This window comes from Prosopis cineraria, unplaced genomic scaffold (genome assembly GCF_029017545.1).
Source record: "Prosopis cineraria cultivar Desert tree isolate PC_DT_omini unplaced genomic scaffold, ASM2901754v1 PC14, whole genome shotgun sequence".
In the NCBI taxonomy this organism is placed as follows: Eukaryota; Viridiplantae; Streptophyta; class Magnoliopsida; order Fabales; family Fabaceae; genus Prosopis; species Prosopis cineraria.
Genome location: NW_026555345.1, coordinates 1,690,876 through 1,716,106, shown reverse-complemented (window position 1 = coordinate 1,716,106; position 25,231 = coordinate 1,690,876). Strand labels below are relative to the sequence as shown.

At 30.3% G+C, this 25,231-nt stretch overlaps 3 protein-coding genes across 3 annotated transcripts; 2 read left to right on the top strand and 1 right to left on the bottom strand.

The window, feature by feature from the left end:
- Nucleotides 1–1,234: 1,234 nt before the first annotated feature.
- LOC129293441 (pentatricopeptide repeat-containing protein At4g21065-like) lies at nucleotides 1,235–3,271 on the bottom strand. Its single transcript, XM_054931419.1, has one exon. It carries the CDS (start codon nucleotides 3,199–3,201, stop codon nucleotides 1,465–1,467), a length of 1,737 nt encoding a protein of 578 aa, XP_054787394.1. The 5' UTR covers nucleotides 3,202–3,271; the 3' UTR covers nucleotides 1,235–1,464.
- Nucleotides 3,272–9,185: 5,914 nt separating this feature from the next.
- On the top strand, nucleotides 9,186–14,009 carry LOC129293514 (chaperone protein dnaJ 10-like). The gene is made up of 9 exons (XM_054931521.1): nucleotides 9,186–10,229; nucleotides 10,692–10,751; nucleotides 10,966–11,048; nucleotides 11,304–11,469; nucleotides 11,574–11,703; nucleotides 12,865–13,023; nucleotides 13,166–13,341; nucleotides 13,576–13,656; nucleotides 13,756–14,009. Exons 1-9 carry the CDS (start codon nucleotides 10,143–10,145, stop codon nucleotides 13,852–13,854), a joined length of 1,041 nt encoding a protein of 346 aa, XP_054787496.1. The 5' UTR covers nucleotides 9,186–10,142; the 3' UTR covers nucleotides 13,855–14,009.
- A 4,772-nt stretch (nucleotides 14,010–18,781) lies between these two features.
- Nucleotides 18,782–20,181, top strand: LOC129293904 (protein CASPARIAN STRIP INTEGRITY FACTOR 1-like). Its single transcript, XM_054932028.1, has 3 exons — nucleotides 18,782–18,938; nucleotides 19,263–19,318; nucleotides 19,861–20,181. Exons 1-3 carry the CDS (start codon nucleotides 18,860–18,862, stop codon nucleotides 19,978–19,980), a joined length of 255 nt encoding a protein of 84 aa, XP_054788003.1. The 5' UTR covers nucleotides 18,782–18,859; the 3' UTR covers nucleotides 19,981–20,181.
- Nucleotides 20,182–25,231: the final 5,050 nt, after the last annotated feature.

The window sequence follows — 25,231 nt, the reverse complement described above, 5'->3', positions numbered from 1 at the left end:
AGCAAATAAGATGGGATAAGTCTAATCCAAAATCCTTCAAATAATAAAAGATATGAATATTTTAATCAAAATCCCAACTTCTAAAAACAAAGATTGTTATTGAACAAATAAAAAGTTTTTAATTTCCAAACTCATAGGACAGTCCTCCCATCCTCCCCCGGCCCAATAAGTGTTTCTTTACTAACAAAGCCCATGCCACTTGATATTATAGAAACAAATTCATTCCCCCGTGCAACTCATTCTAGAAACAAAATTTTATTTTGTATGTAAAAGAAACAATTTTTGTTCCTCTATCCCATTGCAGTAATGCAGAAAAAAATCAAGTTGATCCCAACAAACAAACTATTCATCACAAACCTTGACCATCCATATCAATATTTCTAATTCTAATAATTCAGCGAGGCACAACACAGTCCAGATTTGTTTATTAACTAACCACAAACATGAGACATGGTCAAGCATGTCACTTTTCATCAAAACCAAGGTAACTAATGTAAACCCTGATGAAATTTTCTGTCAGAACATGCACCTTGCTTTTGAAGAATTTAAGAACTAATCTCCCATCAATTTCCCATGTTTGCATCAGAAAACAGTAAAGATAAAATACCAACTGTATAATGTTGCACAGGACGGCTCATCAGGAAATTTTAAGGATATTAACTTCAAAAGAGAGTTTCTGACTTTTTGGGTACTCTGGTCACATCTTTAAACAACAATAACAATATTAAACAGAAGCCTTGTCCCATTATGTTACATCTTTCATCCTCGCTATAATATTATCAGTCTCATTCTGTCACATGTCTTAAGGAACGTGCTAGACTGCAGAAACGTTAGCTCAGTTCAGTCTGATCGATATCAGTATCACCAGTAGTAGCCTTACTCGTCCTATCTATAAAACCCGTTGCTTGTTAGCTCAGCGTCTCAACCCCTCTCCAGCTTATTATTTAGGGGCGAGCAGCCCATTACGTTAGAAGGCCTTGCTTGTTGCTCTGTCATTGAATTCAGATGTACGGAACACACTCCATATCTCATATCTCATTCGTCAGTATTCAGTACTCGCTATCTGTCTCATTCTTAGTATTCACTATTCTGTCTTAGTTTCTAATTATCAGTTCAGAAAAGGTGGCAGATTTTGATGCATTCCTACATCATTGTTCAACCATAAAGTCACATTTCTTATATCATGGTTCCTCTGACTATTTAGATTAATTATATAAATATCAAGTCTCAGCAATAATAAATACTTCAATGATTTTTTCCCCACTAAATAAAAGAAAGTAATAAGCAAGATACATAAAAGAATGAAGGGTTTCCTTTTTGAAGTTGACATTGCCCGTGAACATTTCTAATATCTCCAATTCTCAATTGCCAAATTATGTCTCAAAGCTAGCAGGTCCTGTGTCTTGTATGATTCTGAATATCTCAAAGCAAATTACTTGTCAATATCTAATAACAGTCTTCATGCTACCAATAATTCTTGCAAGAGCAGTCACCATATCTGAAATGATGGAAACGTATCCTGTCTCTTACAATGATATCTCTTTGGTATACCCTAGAGACTAGTTTCATAAATTCATGACAGTCCTCACAAGACCTTAGATTTTTCACGATCCGGATTTCAGAATCTGGACTCATCTTGATTAATCCAAAAGCAAGAGCAAGCTTCTCACTATGATGAAGCAGCTGATTGGCTTTTTCCTGATCATCTACTTCAAGCAAGACGTCTGAAACTTTTGGATAATACCCTTCTTTTCTCAATTTATCTACCATTTCATTTAATTTGCCATATATCTTCTTTGCTTCGGAGTGATTATAATCTCCCATCACAAATTCATGTATCACACCTTCAACTTCAATCCTACTACATCCCGCTGGCTTTACTAGTCCTTTTTGTTTCATCAACTCTCTCACCTTTGCCTTATCACACCACTTTCCATCTGATGCATAAACATTACTAGCAAGTATGAAGCTTCCACCATCATCTGCATCCGTCTCTTGTAACCCTAGGTGTTTCATCAAACGCTTAGCTCTAGTAGTATCCCCATAAACATTACAAGCCCATATCAGGGTTCTCCAAAGCACTGCATCAGGTTTGATAGGCATTTTATCAATAAATTCTTCGGCTTCTTTTAAAAGACCGGCTCTAACTAGGAGGTCTACCATGCAACCGTAATGCTGAATAGTTGGTCTTACACCGTGTCTCTTTTGCATGCTACTCAAAAAATTGTAACCTTGAATAATCAAGCCTGCATTCCTACATGCTGATAAAATTGCTGTCATTGCCTTCTCATCGGGATTTATTTTTGAGGCTTCCATTTCAGAAAATAGGTCAATAGCTTCCTTGCATTGTCCATGGCTAGCCAAGCCAGAAATAATCGCCGTCCAAACAAAAACATCTTTGTCCATAACATCATTAAACACCTGCCATGCACTTTCTATACAACCGCATTTTGCGTACATATCGATAAGCGCAGTCATAACGTTGCCCTTACCATGAAGTTTCCTCTCCTTCACAATCTTATGCACTGTCTTCCCCACATTTAACGCTCCCATGTCAGCACATGCTCTTAAAACAGACACAACCGTGGCATCATTCACCTCAACCTCACACTCCAACATTTGTTCAAACTTCTTTATTGCTTCAGCAGGCCGATCATTGTCGACAAGGCCATCAATCATAGAAGTCCAGGATACCACATCTCTCTCAGACATTCTATCAAACACATTATATGCAGCTCCCAGTTCCTCAAGCTCTGAATACATATAAATCAACGAATTCCCAATATGAGAATCCGAACTCAAACCCATTTTAGCAATCAGCCCATGGATCTGTTTCGCTTGAAGGGTGAGATTCAAACGGACACAGCACTTGAGTACAAAGGGGAAAGTGAATTTATCAGGTCCAGGAATGTTATGGAACGGTCCATGGAGCATCAAGAGGAAAAGAGAAAGAGCTTGCGAGGGATGGGACGGGTCAGAGCTCCGAGAGTAAGCTCGGATGACGGTGTTGTAGAAGTAAGAGTTCAAGGAAGGGTTGGATTTGAGGATGAGACGAGCGTGGTTGAGATCTCCAGCAGGTGAGAGGGCGGCGAAAGTGAAGACATTGGACAGAATTTTATGGGATTCGCTGGTCGGCGAGTTTCCTAGTTTCAGAACTTGCGCATGAAGTTGCAGAGCTTGGGACATGGTTTTGACCTCCATTTTTGAGCATGGCACTACATTGCCATATCTTACACAGTGGAGTGGCGCGCGAGCATATCAGCAACTCTGCAAAAATACCGGCGGTCAATTTATGAAGTTCTAATTTTCCTTTTATACTAAACTAATTTTAATTAGTTTCATTTGTTTCTTTTTTTTTAACCACTTTCATTGGTTTCAAGAAAATAGTTTATACATCCTTTAATTATATATATAAATATAAACATAAAAGAATGGAGAGAGTTCACAAGTATGAAATATCATATATCTACATTGTTTTCAATTTTATTTTTCATAATGAGTGAATGAAATATAGTTATATAAAAATTAAATATACTTTTCTTAACTTACACAAATATATATATATATATATATTCATTTATTTTTAACCCTAAATAATTATTGAAAATAACAAAAGATTATAGACGTTTAGCTGATCTTTCCAATTTTATCATCAGATGTCCCTACAAGGACCGGGTTGGCTCATTATTAACATGCGATCACAATTTTTTGGGGGCGAAAGAACAAGTTGCAATGAAATGATTAATGTCAATATATTTATAAAAATCACAGAAATCACTTAACCTTTACAACTTTGTCATTTTTGAAATTTTTGTTCGGACACTATACACATAAAGACAAACTTTTCTGGGAGGATTAAAAAGGAAGACCGCTAAAAATGGGGTCCGCTATTGAATCAATCGAAATCATAAATTCAACCGAAGCTTAATCTGGAATTAGATTAATCATAATAAAATAATATAATTTAAATAAAAACATAAGAGTTACATTTAAATTCAGAGTTAAATTGATTATAATAAAGTAATATAATTTGTTGTAATTATTAGAGTCATATAAATGTTCATCTCCCTCACCCTTTCATCTTCTTCCATGAAACTATCGCTATTTGATTAATGTTAGTTGTCATTTATTTTTAATTATCATTTGGGTAATTCTTAATGTAAGATTACGTCTATAAATAAGGTATGTTATTTGTATTGTAAAGAATGGAAAAAAATACATGATAAATTATTCTTATTTCTATTACTTATATTCTTTCTTCATCTTCTCTTCTTTTTTCCCATTTATAGTCTATATATTTTATTTATAACACGTTATCAGCATGAGTATCTAATGAATTTGCATAAGGCATAAACTTCAAAGTTCCTCGCTAATTATTGAAGGTTCTTATTTATCATATAAAGGTATGATATTTTGATTCTATTATTAATTTCTATTATTCTTATATTTCATGTCTTCACATTTAAATATTCAATTTTTATTTACGTGATTATCAATTTAATAATTATTTATGACTCTAATAAAAAAGAATTAAATAAGTGTTAATAGATGACCGACAGAGCCACATCATATTCATCTTGGGATTAAATGGCCAAAAGCCATATAGCTTTTGATTTTGGAGGAGATTATTAAGGGTTTATTGGTAATTTAATTATTTGATGGCTATAAATAATATAGCCTTAAAGGCTAATGGTTTAAATATTTCATATCATGAGAAGCGTTAATGAATTTGAAAATTACTTTTATTGTGATTGATGAAATTGATATAATATTAACAAATATGAAAGATAGACAAATTTAACTTGCTTATGAGCAAGATAATAACCATATATGTTGTGGACAAATTGACTATTAAAATTTGAAAGTCAATAATGATTAATCATACATATTGGAATTGAAAAAGATGGATTGCCATGATTGTTAAGATAATGATACTTTTACTTAATCATTGAAATAAAAATTGTGACTAAATGTTACAACTTATTGTTACAAGTACCATAGTCTTAAAGACTAAATGTTACAACTTATTGTCACAAATACCATATTCTTAAAGATTAAATGTCCACATCAATTGTTTATAATGATTTTCTTGTAAAAGATCATTTTATAGTTTCAATAAATAGCATAACAAAAAAAATTCATTGTATTTTGATGATGAGAGTAAGGTTAAAAGTATTATAGCTCTAAAGGTTGATTATTTAAGCATCAAAGAATATGAAAAATTTGCATAAATTTGAATTGCTATAGTATTGAAGACTAATATTTAACGAAATTTATTATGTGCTATTGAAAGCATGACCAAATATTTGGAGATATGATAGCATGTCATTATAAAAATTAATAAGCCAACAATACTTTATCCCAACTACTGAAAAGATATTGTCTAGCTATAGTTGTTGAAAAATAATGTTTTTATATACGCTGACATAAAATTACAAGGGATATTATATTACAATATGGCTATAAGTCTAATAGACAAATATGTATGAGTAATTTATTGAAAGTAAATGTCCAAATTGATTATGAAGCCAAAAGGGAAATGAGATATTAATAAATGTAGAGTAATTATAAAATTATCAAAGCCACATGTTGTAATCTAAAAAATTATATGGACAAGTTTTTGTTGGGAAAATGAAAAGTAATGACAAGCTTAGAATGTTATATCATGTTAAATTTAAACGGATATATGATATTCAAGATTAAAAGACTATATCTAAAAACTTATATGGTGTTCAATTGTTATTAGTGTTTAAATATAGTGCCATTAATTTCTCAAGAATTTATTATAAATATTTGATATTGATTTAATCTTAATGTAAAATTAAAGAAAATATCAAGAATCACTGCAAACAAGCGTAAACTTGTATTTATATTTCTAGTTTATTATATTGAATATTGTATAATTTGTAAATTAATTTGTATTGAAATATGTCAGTTTTTGAATAAATTAATTATTCTAAAACTAAAATGGATGTCTCTCATTTATGGTTTATCAAAGATTGATTGGTTAAGAATTTGAATAAATAGCTTAATTGAAAAATTGAAAAATTAAAATTCACAAATTTGTGTGAGTTGAGAATTACTCAAGTTTTCTAATGAAAGGTAAGTTATTGGTTTACTATATACAAGCCGCTGTCTTCAAAATGCAATAATAGAAAAATCATGTTCATGTAACTTCCACTTGAAGGGAGATTGTAGGGGCACAATATAATTATTGTGTATCACTCATATACTTATTCTCAAGGTTTAATAGATTCCTCTAATGGATGCATATTGATATTATAAAACAACTACATGTTATAAAAAATGAAAAGTTTATAGTTGATTTTCATTAAAGTAAAACAGAAGTTTACTAATCTACCACATATATTTTTAGCATAACTTATTTGATCATTTCAAATCATATATAATGCAAATAGTTATTAAGGATATACATTGACATTCATTGAAAAAATAGAAGATTTTTTGTGAATAGAAAACATGTTATGTGCTTTAAGATTTTATATGTGCCACTTGTTCTTAAAAAAAATATAAAGTATTCACTAGTTATAATCTATCCATTTTTGAAAATATAATAAATTCAAATGTATGGGCCCATTAGATAGCATGTGAATGGTGTAAATCTACAATATATTTTTGCAACTTGAAGTTTGCAAGAGTATATGCATAAATCATTATGTAAAAGATACAATTTTCAAACTATGTGATACAGATCATTTTAATTGAGAATGCTAGTGAATTTATATTTCAAACTTTGAAAAAGAATATTCAAAAGATGATCTGGTGAAATCATTCGTTAAAAACTCCTTTACAAATAGCTAGATCAATGCTTATGAGAACAAAATTTTCACTGTTAATTTAGAATATTTGATTTTACAAACTATAAAACAATGTATATTAAACCAATAGGGCACTGTAAATTCCCCTTTTGAAATTAGCTTTTGGTCATAAGCCAAGTATATGCCATCTTAGAATGTTTTACTATGCAATACTTATTATCATTGTTTCGTCACACTACACATAGATGGTTATTCATGGAAAGTTGAGATAAATGTTAGATAAGAATTTCCTCCTTCTTGTTTGTTTTTAAATAAAATGAAGAAGTATTAATAAAGAAAACAAATGAATTTAAGAGACTTGTAGTGTATGATTAACTTGTTGTTATCATTTGATAAAGTTTTCTCAACATAAGAGGGAGAAAATAAGTAGCTAGAAAAGAAAATATATCAAATACATTATCACTATATCTTATTTAGATCCTCACATATAAAAATATGTACCATGAGTTCATCAAATGCTACATTTCTAAAATATCACAAAAGAATATGCCAAATACAATCATTGGCTTATATGAGAATTACTAGATTTTTTGTTTCAGCTATAAATGCTTCAATTAGAGTAAATGAAAATGAGATATGCATGAAGCATGAGAAAAGATTTAGGTATTTAAAAATAATAAAGAGATATCTCTATTAGTTATGTCACAGTTGGAAGAATGGAATCAAACAGATAAAGTTATCAATAACAATTTTAATAATAATACCACGTGATTAAATGAGGATCTTATATACAAATTTGTTATAAAAAGTGGACAAACAATAATTAGCCAAATAGAAAAAGACAAAAGAAAATAAGCAATGCAAGTAGAATTATATTCATTTTTTATATGTGAAAATCATAGGCATGCAGTCCAAATGCCAAAAGTGTAAAGTTATTAAGAAATAAATGAACACTAATGTGAAAATAAGGATTTCACAAAGGTTTGATAATAATCAAATACATTATCTTGTGGTAGATTTATGTATATTTCATTAGTTTGGAAGCATATAAAATCAAAATATGATGCTTGTCTATTGGATATTATTATAGCCTATGCATATTACACACTACATAATGAAATTTACATGATAAGCTTTTGAAAGAATTAAAATGCCAAAAGCATGAAAAATTCCTAGAAAAATTATTCAACATATATAGATGTTATATTCTTAAGCTTGTATGAATTTCAAATAGTTCAAGTGTATGTGTGTATATCTTAGCAAATACGTTTTGAAAAATAATAGGTTTTGTTCAAAAGAATTTGAGAATAAAATTTTGATATTGACTTTACATTCAACTAATTAATTTAATATTTAATACCTAATGGTTATAAAATTATTATGTTATATTTATTTAGTCTGCAAGACTATATTGAATTAATTGATCATGAAGTATCATATATTTATAAATATTTATATATTGAGTTAATATTGTATAATTTTATTAACAAATTTGAGCTCCTAGTGAATTAATAGATTTGAAAAAAGAGATATGATATTTTGAGGACAGTGTTATATTTTGAAAATATGATACAAGAATATATTTTCAAAAAGTTATATATAAAAAAATAATGCATTAGGCATAGTTGAGTTGGAAGTAAGATTTGCCTGAAAAAATATTGATATCAGTTATATTTAAAAAATTAATATATTATTTTAAAGTACGATAATTTAAAAGTAATGTTATTATAAAAGGGAATAAATACGTGCTGTACTTTTTTTTAAATTAAGGTTTTGTTTCATTAGATTTTTCTAATGAATTTTTTAATAAGACAACATTGGATAACATATAAATGAATGATGTATTTTTTTTTTCTTTTGCTAGGTTTTCATCCCACAAGTTTTTTCCTAATTAAAATTTTTAATAAGGTATATTATTATATAATGAACATTTAAGGAGAGTGTTATGAATAACAAGAATTATGCCAATGTTCATCTCCCTTATCCTTCAATTTTCTCCCATGAAACTTTTATCATTTGATAAGTGTTAATTACTTTTTATTTTTTATTATTATTTATGTAACCTTTAATATAAGATCATACTTGTAAATAGAAAATGTTAATTATATTATAAAAAAATAAAAGAGAATATAAGAAAAGTTATTCTCGTCTCTTTGTATTGCTTATATTTTTCTTCACCTTCTCTTATTTCTTTTCATTTATATTCTTTATACTTTATCCATAACATAATTTAAATATTCATCAATATTTAAGATTTAATATCTCAAGTATCATTGAAACATCAGAAAAACCACAGTAACATTTCAAACATTTATCTCAAGATTCTTCAATCATCAGAAAAATCTCATTGTCTAATAATCATCAACACCAAGCATAGTAACATTACGACTGCGGGGATTACTGGAATTGGGGGTGGAATTATTGGAGTATAAAACACTTTTAAGTATAACAACAGTCACCAATCAGGCAGAGCAGAGTAACACGAATGAGCAGAGTAATATTATCATCATAGAGTGATTTTCAGGCATTCAAATCACCAAGCAGGAACACGTATGAGCAAAAATGATCAGGCAGAGGCCGCAGAGCAGAGTAACAAACTAACAATCACCAAGCAGAAATAGGGGAGAGTGAGGGGGAGGGAGACCACAAACCCAAGCAGTGTTGTCGACCACTTGAAAGTTGAGCACGAGCAGCGTTCACAGGAGACTTGACAGCAAGGTGGACTGAGAATGGCGAAGGAAGGAGAGAGGACAGAACTGAGAACGGCGACGGCGAGAGCCGAGAAGCCGAGAACGATGGTCGCTGTCGAGAAGCTGAAGCAGAGGAACTGGGAAAGAAGGGCTTCTATTTTCTTTTTCATGTTTTTTTTTTTTAATTTCTGAACCCACGAGTTAAAAAAATCCACCCCGAGTTAACTTGGTCAAAATGAAACAGCAAAACCAAACCAAACACATGGTCAGTTCACCAGTTCAACCGGTTTTAAAAACCACGAGGAAGACATTACTTTTTTAGGCCGTAACCAAGAACGATGCAAATATGAATTTTGTCTATTTATTTCTGAAATATTTGTTGTGACAAATTATAATAAATAGTAATACTAGAAATCATTCAGTTTAATTTCATTCGTGGCTGGTTTCTGGAATTCTGGGTAATTATTAATTAATGTTGGGCTTTGCGAACGTCTCTTATTCTCTGTAATTTCCCAGGTTGAAATCTTCCCCGGAAATCGACAATTTCTTGAGGCTTTTACCATTTATCACATTTCGATTCAAAGTGCATGCGCATCGAATCGTGGTCATGACTGGGTGATTGCGTTCTTATAAATTACTATTAGAGATTTAATTGTGATTCGGTTATTAAGCTATGGTGAAGGACACTACGTACTACGATACATTGGATGTCCAAGTTGATGCGTCCCCTGCAGAGATCAAGAAGGCCTATTATGTCAAGGTAATCCTCCTTCCTCTGCACTTAATATGATTCCCTTCTGATCTCTGAAAGTAGAAACGGGCTCTGAACTTACATTTGACGATGCTTCTGAATTTAGTTTACTCAATTTGGTGATTATATTTTGGATTAATCAGAAAAGCGTGATGTGAGCTTTTAGTTTTTACCATTGGATTTCTTTGATTTGATCTTGACGCCCCTGAATGTGTTAGATGATTGTGTTTTCAACTGAATCACGTATCATTTAATTAGAACGGTCTCTTGAACTTGCTTAGTGATCTTATTCCTCATACAAATGCGTTAGTCAGACAATACCAAGAACAAGTTTGGTTTCATATTGGAATTTCCGAGTCGATACCAAATGCATATGTAGTTAATTAATGACATGGTATATATGAACCTATAGTATTATTCTCATCATTGAGTTAGGCTGCCGTGAGAGCTTGTCTTGCATACATTTTTCAGGCAAGGTTAGTTCACCCAGATAAGAATCCTGGAGATCCCACAGCTGCCAAAAATTTTCAGGTAAGCATCTCGAGGAATGAAAGCTATGATGCAGATTTTGGATTCATTGCCATTCATGACATAAGTGCCTTAACACAATGAAGGATTATTATTCCTGGTTTGCGTCCGAACATATACCTTCTTTTATCATCAGCTTTTCTTCCTTCAGTTGTCCTGGTTCTAAAAAATTAAAAGGTCAAGACATACATCCCTTGTGTTTTCTCTTTATGCACAGCAACTTGGTGAGGCATACCAGGTCTTGAGTGATCCTACAAAGCGTGAAGCGTATGATAAGAATGGAAAGTCAGGAGTACCACCGTAAGTTTACATGCAACCTCATATAACTGAAAAAAGAAGTTCAAATCTTTAGTTATGATCTCCATCATTTCATGAAATTCTGCAGTTGAAGTCTTATTAGAAGTCATAATTTTAGAATACTACTGCTTATATATTTTCCTGTTGTCACTTTTTCAGACCTTGTCTTGCTAAACCCATTACGTGCTTCAGGATTTAGTGTTTATCTGTCTACTTGAGCAAACGTCCATAATATATACTGAACTTTTTGGTTGGCAGAGAGTCCATGTTAGACCCTACAGCTGTATTTGGAATGTTGTTTGGGAGTGAATGCTTTGAAGAATATATCGGGCAACTTGCATTGGCTTCACTGGCATCTATAGAAGTTGAGGAAGACCTACAGGACCCTGAAGTTCGTAAGCTGATAATTCAAGAGAAGATAAAAGTACACTTCTTCGGTCTCTCTGATCTCTCATGTCTGATACAGTTTCAGCTTCCCACGTGATTTCCTCTCACTCATAGCTGAACTGCTGTAATTTGGATCTGCAGGCATGGCAGAAAGATAGGGAAGAAAAGCTTATAACTGCTCTTATACATCACCTCCAACTATTTGTTGATGGTCAAACAGAAGAATTTACAACATGGGCAAATTCAGAAGCATCCCAACGTTCACAAGCCGGTACTCACTCACTTTATATTCTTCTCTCTTGGTAGGTAGATATAGAAATAGAGAATCACATAAAAAAAAAAATTATGGATGAAAAAGTGTCCCTTCGGTATACATTACTGCCGAATGAGGACAACAAATTGATTGTCGGTGCAAAGAAAACGAAATAAATTTTCAGTTTTGCTAACCAAATGGGGCATACTATCAATGGAGTTTTGAAGATGATCCAGGTAATTTGGAGATTCGAGTTTTTGGTATTATGACATGCTTGATTTGATTATTTAAAATAAAAAAGGAATGGATTTTTTCCAATATAAAATTTTTATCCCTTTAAATTTTAATGTATTTTTTTAAAACAAACAGAGTACAGGAATCATTTTCATCCTCAAGTTTCTTTTATTCCATTTTTCATACCAAGGCCCTTATTCATTATGAAGTTTTTTCTATTTTCTGTGCCAAAATGTGTCTTTTCAGTTATCAATCATAGAAGGGCCTGATTGGCTAAAAAAAATCATAGAACTTCCTGGTGAGAACAGTCCTAGTCTTTTTTGCTATAAATGCTTCTCAATTTGATTAATCAAAATTCTGTTTCAAAGCTAAAATAAGTACTATGTCGCCATTTTCTGGTGCAATATAAGGTTTGACTTTATTTCATTCACAAAAAAAAAAACAATTGAATTTCGAAACTGTAAGACTTATGAATACAACATGTCATAATTTACCAATATGCAGAATATTTAAATATGTCTCTTGTGTGAGAGTATGATACTAATGTCACTTGAAAAAAGATGTCTTTTCTAAGAATATCATGTCTTAATTGTAAAATCATATAATTTTCATTTACTGCTATATTCCATAGTATTTCAGTCTGACAGTTCTAATTTTCCTTCTGAATACTAATTCCTTTGGATTAATTCTTCTATTTCCCTAGTCCCTATTTTCGACAATTTTTTTTTTGGGTGAAGTTTTTGTTAAATGTTAGCAATAATCTCAGAATAGTAAGAAATTGTTAACATTCGCTAAAAGGAAAAAAAAAATAAAAATAAAAGAAATTGAAACAAATTGCCCTTTTTGGGGCGAAGAACTTCCTTTAATTATAAATGTATGTATTAAGGTTCTTTACATGGGATTTATTTATTAACTAATACATGACACTAAATATCTGATCTCCAGCTTTTGGAGAGGCCATGCTGCACACAATTGGGTATATCTACACGCGAAAAGCTGCAAAAGAAATTGGAAGGGGTAACCGATATATGAGAGTACCTTTTTTAGCAGAGTGGGTAAGAGACAAAGGACACAAGATCAAGTCACAGGTCATGGCTGCTTCAGGTACCCGACTAGACTGTGTATTTAGATATTTAATCTGAACAAGGATTGATGGATTAATTGGAGGCTTCATGATGTTGGAATGTTTTTAATGAAACTGATATGTTTATTACGCATATGCATATACTTGGGAATTGGGAAATAGGAGCTGTGAACTTGATTCAAATCCAAGAAGAGCTGAAGAAGCTAAACCAAGGAGGAGAAAACAAAGATGAAAACTTGGAAAAAGCTATAGAAGATAAGAAGGATGCCATGATTCATTCCCTTTGGCAGATCAACGTGGTTGATATTGAAACAACTCTCTCACATGTCTGCCTCGCTGTAAGTCTTCTTAGCATTTCCTTCCTGTAGCTTAATTGATAGAAGCATGATATTGCCCAACAGTTAAGAAATATTACAGTTTTTGCCAACTTGAATGCCAAAATCTTCGAAGCCACAACATATCTTTACACCCTTTACTTTTATATACATTTCCCTTTTTTTTCCCCTATATCCTTCTCTGAATATTACTTGCTAGACTTCTAAAAGATGATACTTTACTTGTTTCTGGCTCAGGTTCTTAGAGATCCTGGTGCCAGCAAAGATGCTTTAAGGCTAAGGGCTAGAGGCCTGAAAAAGTTAGGAACCATTTTCCAAGTAAGTGGTGCTAATTAATTAATCATCTTTTGCTCTTGATTTGTTGGTATTTGATTATCAAGAAAGAATCAATTAATCATTTAGTTTTATCATGTGCAGGGTGCTAAGGCTGCATATGTCAGAGAAAACAGTCTACGCAATGAAACTGACCCAAAGAATCAAAATGACCAAAAAACAGCCGCTGCTTCTTCATCATAGTTTTATATGTTGTGAATTCTTTTGTTAGTTTAATTTTTCTATTGAGCTATGAAACATGTCATTCCAAGGGGGAAAGTTCACAAATATATAATTCGACATGTACATGGGACTAACCTCTCATGTTTAATTAGTATATATATATATATATATATTTTTTTCGTTGGCTCATGTCTCATGATCAGAATATTCACACTACATACAAGCTGAACTCAAATCTTCCCGGTTCTTGATTGCTACGAACATGGATTTACTTACGACAAAATCAAGATATTGTATTTTGTTGACATGATTTGTTTTATTATTTTTTAATGTTCATTTCGGATCCGGCATGTGTATTTTTCTTTTTAAAAATTAAGACTGGCAACTAATGCATGATTTTTTTTTTGAGCAAAGGCAATTAATGCATGATTATTATTATTTTTTAACATTAAGAGGGTTTGAACCCTTAAACTCGGTAAGTGAACTCTTTTAAATGTAAATATTTTTTTAAGGGATTAGCACTCTTACCGTGGAAGAACACTTTTTTTTTTTGAAATAATAATAATAATAATGTTAAGCTATAAGGTTCATTAAAATTATTTCATGTTATGATTAAGATGGTTGGTTATGATTAGAGACAATTTTTTTTTGTTTTTTTTTCCTAGTAATCTCTGCCAATAATGGAAACTAATATCTTTTAACAGTGAGAATATTAAAGGCAAATAGTAATAACCACAAGAGTCTTCTACTATTTACATCAACTTAAATTGGTAAAAGAGATGCCTTTTTCATCATTCTAGAAATGTTTTGTAATCAATTCATTGTTGAAATGAGCAAAGTTACCTAAAAATGATAGAAAACTGAATGCATCTTTAATAATGGTTTAGAAGAAATCCCAATGGATGAAGCAAATTAAACAACTTGACATGTGTTTTCATGATAATGATAAGAAAGGAGGACGTCCACTTGGAAGTACAATGTGATAAAGTCACAATTAATATATCATAAAAATCACACAAAGAAGATCGATCATATCCCAAAAAGTGGAGTAAAGATTCCAAGTGCATCATACTGATGCCAAACAGCCATAGCCTTATCTTACATTAGATGGACTTTGAGACTTTATTCTCAAGAGAATAGTATATCTATCTTGCCATAAATTTCATATGTTAACTGATTATATATATCGATAGATGGTTCAAAAGCTTTTAATTTATTTTTATATATAGCTATTTGATTAGATCGGTTCAAGTATTATCAACTTCAATTACAGGTAACTTTTCAAAAACCTTTTTTTTTCCACACAAAGAACTTGAATCCGAGAAATCTTATGCTTAAGTACTTCGCATAGTCCCTTACTCTAGAACCAAACGCTTGTTGGTGAAAGATTTTAATTTCTAAAGTATATATATACTACATGGAATTTGAATTCGAAAAGTTAAGCTTTCTAGTAATGTGTGTGTGTGTGTTATTTTGCAGGGATGACATCGAACTTGTAATTCTGGGCAATCGTTGAAGTGCACATGATGATATTTGTTGTGTACAGCAATCCACTTGTTAGAATATATTCCTTCCATTTGTATTACAGGAAAAATTATAACATGCTTCATTGTTTTTTAAGGTAATATTTAAGAAACATTTATTATATTTTTCCAAGCTGCTTTTCATAAAGTTAAAGTTTATTTTCACAAGACAAATTCAATTCTTTTACATGCTAAAGATTAATTATAAACATGCCCAAGACAAGTTTAGACTGCAAATCCTAACACGTCTAGACTTGCCCCTGGCAAGTCCCGAAATGCCAAAAATGTCCTCTCCATAAAATAAAATATACACATTGCATTTGTAATTTTTTGATTTTACTAATTTAAATTCATCTCTCTTGATATGTTTGGTGGTCCGGCTGTTGGAGCCACTCCCTTGTGGCAGCACATGACGATTACACTCTTTGGAGTAATAAAAAAATCTTAAAAAATTCTATGATCATCAAAAAATTATAAAACTTTATAAATTTTATCCCGATATCATCTCAAGGAAGTTTGGAAAAAAAATGTGTGAATCGGAGACTTCCATGCCCTTAAATTGAGCATTGTGATCTCACAAAAAAAAAGTTTGTTAATGTTAGAATTAAATTTGCTCATATTACTTTTTGGAGGGAATACCCTACCACACCAAGGGGATTCTTAGGGTTACACAAAGGACAAACTGAACAGAACTTCAGTCTAAACCGAAATTTGGTCCTTTTTATAAAAAGAACTAAGTTAGGCAATTCATAGATTAATTTGGTCTTGGTATAAACTTGAAGCTGAATAGGATTGGATTGGTCTAGTAGAACTAGAATACTAGTTCCAATCTTGCCCAGTATTTCACTTTGTTCTTTTCTTTTTAATCTATGAGGGGTAATAATTTATTTTAACCTAATAAACTCAATTAACATAATAAAATTACTTATAGTCATATAAAATTTATTACAACAATAACAATTATAAATTCATAACAATCTCTAATGACAACGAATAGTATTTCAGTTATAACACAAAGGATTCAAATTAAATAACTTTTAATAATATTAAACAACATTTAACATATCTAAAATTCATTACACCAAATTAATAACAAATTTACTAATAAAACAAAAAGATTGAGGTTGATCGATGTTGATATTTTGCTCAATATCCGTAACTTTACAAATATAAAACACAATAAATTACTAATCATCATTATGGATTAACTAATTATAATAATTAATAAATTAATTATAATTATATTAAATAAATTTATAAGATCGGAGCGGATCGGACCAAATGGTCTAAATGTTCGATTTCTTATCCAGTCCAAACTAAAAAAAGAGTTTGTTCTTTTTTATCCTGATAATTTAAATTCGATTGGGTTGTTTTGGGTTGAACTGGACTAAACTAAAAAACTTTTATATAGTCCTAAGATGCTTGATCCTTAATGGTGAGAGGAGGCACCCTATGCAAGATTCAATTGTAAGGGTGACCCTATGCCTAAAGGCAGTGGGACGCCTTAAACTTAATTATAATGCTTAGCTAATTTTTTTAAGTTGTGTGGGTTTTTTGAAATTTGGCTCCATTTAAATAGGGATGGAATATAACTAAACAGTTTAAGAGATTCGCAAATTAAATTTTCACTTTTACATTATTACATCTAAGAAATAAGGCCACTTCTTATTACAGCTTCGAGTACATTTCTTACACACACACGCATTGTTGATTGTCTGAATGCTATCTTTTCCTGTCTCTCTTTTCCAACATCCAAGTGTGTCCATCGGAGCACCACTTCCATTAACGTGGTCTGTCGTCGTGGTGGACTGCCAAACAGTGAATATGAAAGATAAGAAGAAAAAACATATTCTCATATCCCACACAAACAATATAAATACAAATTTTTTTTTATAATATTACTCTGAAATTTCTTGTCATTTATTCAAGTTTTCAATTATTGCAGGATAGCTGTTAATATTATTATTATTTCATTATCAACAAAACAACTCTACCAGCAATTACTATACAGCAGCATTGATAACTTCAGTAAAAGGTATGAGACTTTTGAGCAATTTTGTGATTTAATGAAATGTTTCTATATTTAAATTGTTTGTGTGTGTGAGTTAAAATTAATTTTGCAAGATAATAATATCTTCCCATCCTCGCTTGAGATTCACAAATTTAGGCAAAGTAGAAAAGACAAAAATAAGATGTAACTGCGTCTGGTACTGGGATTATCGCACCATTTTCTTTCTCATCAATCTATTATCATATGATTTTGCACTATGACTTTTTTCGTTTTATTAAGTTTGATAGAAGCATCACCAGTGCGAGACTAGTGTTAGAGTGGTGTGAAGATGATCAAGTTAATTAATGATTGAGTTGAAAGAATTGTGTATATATATAGAGAGAGAGGGGGGGGGGGATAACGATTCTTCAAGGAAGGGATCGATCGAGCAGAACAGCGATCCCAGAACCACTTTGGCAGAAAGAAGGGGTAAAAGATAAAGAGCATATCTACATATTTAATGTATAATTAAATATTTTAAACCTCACGCAATGCTTTTCTTTATTCTCCACCAATGTCATTTCGTTCGTTATCCCTCTCTCTTCAAGGATTATTGATGCCACTAGTCATTCCCAAATGTTACTATTCTATGTCTCTTTTTCAGCCTAATCATGCAAGTCCTTACCTATATCTCCATCTCCACCTATATCTCTCTGCATGAAAATTATATTATCCTATCGATGTGATTAATATAATTTAATTAGACTTGGAATTAGATTATAAAAAAAGTTAATCGGGTGAGTTAATTAGGAACAATTATGTACTTATGTATGTGAGGTATGCATATAATTCTCTCACTCTCTCTCACAGAGTACAGAGAGAGACATGTATTTCATTTAATTTGTAGTAACCAAAGGTAATGAATACGAGTAAACATGTAACTATTTAAAAAGGAATTTTGATTCAAAAAATATATATAATATAACTTTGTGACTAATTCGATTTAGCAATTTATGTTTTGCCTCTAAGCTTTAACTATAAAATTTTCTGCTCTTAAGTCGTGATGAGAAATTATGCAAGTGGTTCGATCAATCAGTTGATTAATTAATTGGTCTTCCGGGATATGCATGTCAAAGAGTGAAAGTCGTTTGGTACAAATTAAAATAATATAATAAGAGTTAGGTATGGTAGAAAATATAATTCTGTTGTAAAGCACGCCCAGAGGAAACTCCAATAATTTTCCACTAAGGGGTCAGATTTCAATTAGGATTAATTAATTAATTAAGTTTATGGCATTCCACTAACTTCACAGACTTAGTGCCCCAACAAAGGGAAAGTGGCCTCCTTTTACCTTTTTGTGTTTGAATTCATTGCTCTAGAGCAGAAAGTTTGGTTTCTTTATTATAACTGTCAATTTCTTCAATTCTCTCTTCCACACCACACCACTATCTCTAGCCAAATTTATAGTTTCCTGCAATATACAGACAGTGAAGCATCTCATATCTGAGAGATAATGGCTAGTCTCGTGCTTCTCAAGAAGTTCACCATCTTTCTGCTCATTTCTGTCTCCCTTTTCACTGCTACTTTTGCAGGTCGGTGTGAGTGAGTGAGTGTGTGTGTGTGTGTTTAGATCTTCTCTCTTGATGAGGACTTTTTTGTTCGGTGCCAAACCCTAGCTAGTCACGATGTCAGAGTCAGAGACAGCTAGCTTTTACTATGTGCTTGCATGTGGAAATAATTAAACTTGTTCTGCTTCCATCCTTTGATTTTGCTCCTTTCTATGCATAAGTGCAAAGCACATGCATGTGAACTTTCTTCACTCTTTGATACTTGATATAAATATATGTGTATGCATGTTTCATCCGTAAACCATATATATAAGGCTCTCAGCTTTGATGTGCTTCATGGATTTGCAGGTCGAAGAACAAAGTTTGTCAGTAAGTTGGTTGCGGATGTGGATGTTCAAGAAAAGGTAATCAAGAGCCTGAACCATGCTTAATATATTATATTATATTATATATTGATTAATCAGTTAATGTTTTTCTGTCTCGATCACTGTGTGTAAATGTTCTGATATATGTTTGTGGTTCGAGAACGAGCAAGAAAACCCACAAGAGTCTGTCAACATTGCCATCATCATCATCATCAACCTCTTAATGCATGTCACCACACACACACACACATATTCGAATTCACGCAAGCTAGAACAGTTACAGTGACGTTTAAAACAAAAGGACAGTCTTTAGAAATGATTGTGAAGGATATATATATATATATATTTTGTGACACAACCACAGTACACAAGAGTGATGATATATATGCCTCTCATACTTTAAATTTGAGGCGTGGCACTATATAACAGTATGGCGCATATATAAATCATGAGCAATCAATACCGTATATATAGCTGTAGTGAAAAAAGTAAACAGATTGATCAGATAGATATGAAATATGATAAATGATATTGAAGATTTCAAGCATGCATGTGTAATGAAATGCATTTGGTGTACGTAGGGAAAGGAAGAAGAGAGCGTGATACATGAGAGGGTGCTGAGGGCAAATGCAAGAGACTATGGAAGATACGATCCATCTCCAACTCTTTCAAAGCCTCCTTCCAAGCTCATTCCTAATTAATTGACTTCTCGCTTCGATCATATACTACTGGGATCATGTCATCATCCATATATATCATAAATAATCCATCCCTAGCTATTATCTATATAATATATATACTAGTTATCATGAGGTGTATCGTACCTTTTATCATGTTTGGAGCCCTAACATTTTAGTCATATAAATATATATGTATATAGAGAGGCATGTGTTGTAATTTAAGTTTTGTGGTATGATTTGTATATTTAGATATAAAATACCTCTCATGCCTAGAAATTAAAAAATAGATCATAAATATATGAAATTTGAGATGTGTTTAACTAAACATTTTAAATTATTTTGACAAAGTGAATTGTTATTGAACATATTTAATATAAAGAATATAACATTATGCATGCTTTAAAATAATTTTCCATCTTAATTTAAAGAAGACGACAGTATATACATGATATCGACAACATGATGACTCCATTTTTTTCCCATGTTTGAGCGGATTCTTGACAAGAAGGAAAAATAAACCTTATATAAATAAATAAATAAATAAATATATATATATATATATATATATATAGTTCTGACTTCTGAGCGTTGGACATGAACTTATGTTTGTCCAGATAATTCAATGCTTCCGCTTGGTTACATGCATCATAAAGTAATGTGATGTTAAAGCACTTAAATTAGGGCTAGTTTGTTAATAATATATATAGTATGTATAAATATTAATGGTACATAATCAACTTGTTTATAGAGGGATGAAAAAAAAAAGTCACTCGATGAGACTATGCGGTAACTGTGAGGTGGGTGTAGGAAGAAATATTGTTTATATTGTTTAAGATTCAAATCCTTTTAATACAGAAAAAAGGCCCACAAATATACTTAAAAAGGCCAACCTGCGATGGTTAATTGCTTGAATGGCAGGACTCAATTTTTTTTAAAAAAAATTACAGACAAGATCCCATATAAAAAAATTAATTATCGCAAGATTTATTAACAACTAAAATAAAGAAGAACAACTGATATAAGGCCATTTTCTTATGTCAATTATTAATAAACCTTGTGGTAGTTAATTTTTTTATGTAAGACTTCAAATTAATTCTTCCTTCTTTTTAGGTAAGATTTATTAAAAACTAACATAAAGAAGAACAACTGATATAAGGCCATTTCTTTATGTCAATTATTAATAAATCTTGTGGTAGTTAATTTTTTTATGTGAGACTTCAAATTAATTCTTCCTTCTTTTTAAGTAAGGTAAAAATGGCTCAAATCTTGTAGATGAAAAAAAAAATCATGTGATAGGAAATATCTTATAATACTTAAATCTAATTAACTTGTTAGTATTTGATACCATATAACTATATTAAAAAATATGAAGAAAAACTTCCGCTTATATCATATAATTGAGATGTAATATTTTCAATAAAAAATTTTATCAAATTAAATGATCATGTTACGTTCTAAAGCAATATGTCATTGTCTTTTTTGATAGCAGAAGCAATATAATATATGTTTATTAGAATATAGGAATTGATTGTTGTTAAAATGAAATATAGATTTGTTTTTTTTCTAATAAATGAGAACTTGTTATTAATTCTTGTTTATAAATAATAGAATAGTTGGGCCTCACGTTACATTACTTCTTTTGGTTTTGGACTTGCTTCGGTCCTTTGAAGTCTGGATAATCACTTCCTTGGATTCCAATATTTTTTATATATATAAAACAAAAAAGGTGGGTGAATATTTAATCCCATCCAAATTGCTTCTAAATAATATGGCAACTTGATTGCTTAAGCACAGTATCAAATTTTAGTGTATATGAATATAAAAAACATATTTAAAAAGGCTGTTTTCAATTATGTCGGATAATATTCCAATCTGAAACAATCAGATAAATATACAAAAAAATTATCATTTACCAAAAATAACACAATCAGATTAATTGATTGATATTGAGGATATTCATATTTATTATTATATTTATCTAAAATAATTTTAAGATGCAAAAAAATAAGACAAATAATTTTAAGATAAAATATAAAATAAATTTCAAAAATAAAGCCAAATAAAATTATAAATATTAAATTAATTAAAGATTGAAATCAAAATAAATGAAATTAAAACAAAAGGAGAGAAAAAATTAAAACATAGTCAAATTAACATGTGTTTGCTGAAAAATTATTTTCTTGTCATTTTTCCCTTATCAAATGTGTAATGTGTGTTTGTTGATTGTTGGGGGGAAAAATCAGTTGCGTTTTGACTTCTCGAAGTGTGGCATCTATAGCCTAAACCACTCTTATCACTACCCAACTATTGTGAGATTGGAAACGTCTTCAATCTTGATCGTCAAATACTCATTTTCTGGGCCAAGTTAAGAATTTCTTTTGAGTTTTTGAGTTTTTTTAATAAATTAATTAAGACAACGTGGGTCTCGTGAATTGTTTTAAGTCTGAAATGGTGAAATGAATTTCTATCCATACTTTTTTTTTTAATTTTTATCCATAATTAGCTAAACCTCACGACTCTTTAGACCGGCTAAAAGTCCTTTGACCAAAGTTTTAATGATTTGTTTTTAACAAGATTAAGGCGGGAATAACATGCTTAGATCAATAATTACCCAAGCCCATTACAAAAAAGTTTATCAAAACCATTGCTGGTTATGACACACACATGTACACGCCTTAAATGCTGAAAAAAGTCTTGGGACAATGATAATATGTCCCAAGGAAACTAATTTACTCAATTGAAGTCCAAGCAATTTCAAAATATTTAGTCCGTCTCTTGATTCTTAAGTGACATTTTGATATATTAGGAATTGGGAAAAAGCCTAAAACACTTTTGGTAACTTAAATGAAAATTTTTTAATTTTGTAATCTTGTTGTGATGAATTTATAATTTATTTTTTTAGTTTTAATAAATAACATAATTTACAAGTTTAATTCCTAATTTTGCAATTTTAAATTGATGGAATTATAACTTATTTTTTAAATTTTAAGAGAGAACACACATGTTACTGTTTGAAGTTAAAAAGTAACAAAATTATTACTCTAACAGTTATGAAAATTTATAAGTTCGCTTTCAATTTTAAAACTTTAAATTGATGAATGTGCAATTTGTAAAATTATGAATTTTTATCTAGGGTTAATTAAAATAAATGAAGTTGAGCTATTAAATTAATGAATTAATTTAAGTTCATTGAGCTTCTAAATCACTAATAGGCTTATTGGACAATTGGACGTCTTTGGAATTGAGTTAGGATAGTTATTGAGTCAATTGAGCCTTAGTGAATGGCCTAATATTTTGAATCCTAGGTTTGTGTCATATATCATAGCGGAGGCATGACATGTTGTGGTGGATGGGCAGAAATTGATAGATACGAGAAACAAAAGAAGGTGATTGAGATTTAAATATATCTAGCTTCAATTTCAGTACACACACATCGCTCTATTTGAATGAAGACTGAAAAGCAAAGTGATATAATGTGTTCCATTTTTCATATTTTCTTATCGTGTGCTTTTTCTTTATTGGGTTATCGTGCACTCAATGCAATCATTTTAATTTAAATCTTACCTTCTAATATTATAAAAAATTAATCTCTTCTATTAAATCCAATCTAACTAATATGTCTTTCTTTTTTTTTAGATTAATATATAATTTAAACCCTGAATTATAAATTTAGGGGTAATTTTAACTATAAACTTATTGAATTTGAACTATAAATTGATTGAGTTTTGTTGAAAACTAATGGTAGGGGTAAATTGCTCCAATTTTAATTGTTTAGGTTCATAATGTATTTTTTAAAAAGTTTAGAGTTCAAATAGCCCCTGAACCTATAATTTAAGGTCCAATTTGCATGCTAATTTTTTGTATTTTTTTTAAAAATACATTATAATAAATAATAATTCAACAATCACAAAAAAAGTGTATTTTGTATATTATATCAATTTTTAATAAGATTTTGAAGAAGTGTGTTAAGTTTTTTGGTTTGAACTGATCGATGAAGGTAAAAATTTATAAAAAAAAACTAAATGCTTTTATGATGACAGAGAAAAAAGTGTATGAAGAAAAATTTATTCTAAATTTTTTCTTAACAAAGAATAATAATGTTTTTTATAGATATTATTATGAAATTCCATTACGTCAAAGAACAAATAAAAAAATATAAAAGTGCGCTTATAGAAAAAGATTATGTTACACTCCTATTGCTATCACTGATAGCTTATAAAAACCCTATCCAACAAGAACAAAAATAGTCAACTCAATACCGTCTCATTTTTAAGCACCATAATCTCCACCGAAAATTGCTTTTCTCGTTAGGATAATTTACATCATTTTTTTATATAATTTCATCATCATCATCATCTACCTTTTTTTTATTCCTTCTTCTCATATCCTAAAAAATTTATAATATTACCACGGTTAATATGCAATTTGAACTCTAAACTATAGATCCAGGCGTGATTTAAACCTTAAACTTTTAAAAAGATATATTTTGAATCTTAAACAATAAAGGTGGGTTAAGTTTACCCCTATCGTTAACTTTCAATAAAATATCCATCAAATTGAGGCTTAAAGTGTAATTTTTTTAAAATGAATTTGATGAACATTTGTTGAAAGTTAACGGTAGAAGTAAAATTGCCTCATCTTTAATTGTTTAAAATTTATAATGCACCTTTTTAAAATTTAAAATTCAAATTACCCTTGAACCTATAATTCAGGGTCTAAATTATATATTAACCTTTTTTTATTATGGTATTATATATGTTGGAGCATGCTTATGAAATACGTAGAGTTAATTTTATTATCTATGACTTAATAATAATAATGATGATGATAAATACATAGATGATTTCTATTTCTATTATCATATTATTCAGTAAAAATAAAACACATGTATGTGTTTGTGTGTGTGTGTATAACAGATTTTATATTAAATATCAATTATATTAAAATATATTTGTATGAAAATAAAATCCATTACTTTTTGGAGCAAGAAAATAGAATATGTATTCAATTAAAAAATGATTAATGAACATCTTATACCTTAAACTATTATATAAATAATATCATAGACTTTAAACTTTTAAAATATGTAAAGACTTTCATTAACTTTTAAATTTTGAACATCTAAAACCTCATTGTTAAGTTAGAGAAAAAAGGTCATTATTTTTAAAGGTTAAGATAAGTGTCACACTGGTATGTAATTGAGCCTCACAACTATAGTTGGGAATTCATGCGAGCTAGACTTATTCGGGCTTGGCTTAAATAAGCTCGACTT

What these genes read in the sequence shown, in the direction of transcription:
- LOC129293441 (XM_054931419.1), bottom strand. Translation starts at nt 3,201, where the DNA reads ATGGAGGTCAAAACCATGTCCCAAGCTCTGCAACTTCATGCGCAAGTT.
- LOC129293514 (XM_054931521.1), top strand. Translation starts at nt 10,143, where the DNA reads ATGGTGAAGGACACTACGTACTACGATACATTGGATGTCCAAGTTGAT. An exon ending in ATCCCAACGTTCACAAGCCG is followed by an intron (nt 11,704 to 12,864) that starts GTACTCACTCAC and finishes TCTGATCTCCAG; the next exon opens with CTTTTGGAGAGGCCATGCTG. An exon ending in ACAGGTCATGGCTGCTTCAG is followed by an intron (nt 13,024 to 13,165) that starts GTACCCGACTAG and finishes ATTGGGAAATAG; the next exon opens with GAGCTGTGAACTTGATTCAA.
- LOC129293904 (XM_054932028.1), top strand. Translation starts at nt 18,860, where the DNA reads ATGGCTAGTCTCGTGCTTCTCAAGAAGTTCACCATCTTTCTGCTCATT. An exon ending in TTTCACTGCTACTTTTGCAG is followed by an intron (nt 18,939 to 19,262) that starts GTCGGTGTGAGT and finishes ATGGATTTGCAG; the next exon opens with GTCGAAGAACAAAGTTTGTC. An exon ending in ATGTGGATGTTCAAGAAAAG is followed by an intron (nt 19,319 to 19,860) that starts GTAATCAAGAGC and finishes TGGTGTACGTAG; the next exon opens with GGAAAGGAAGAAGAGAGCGT.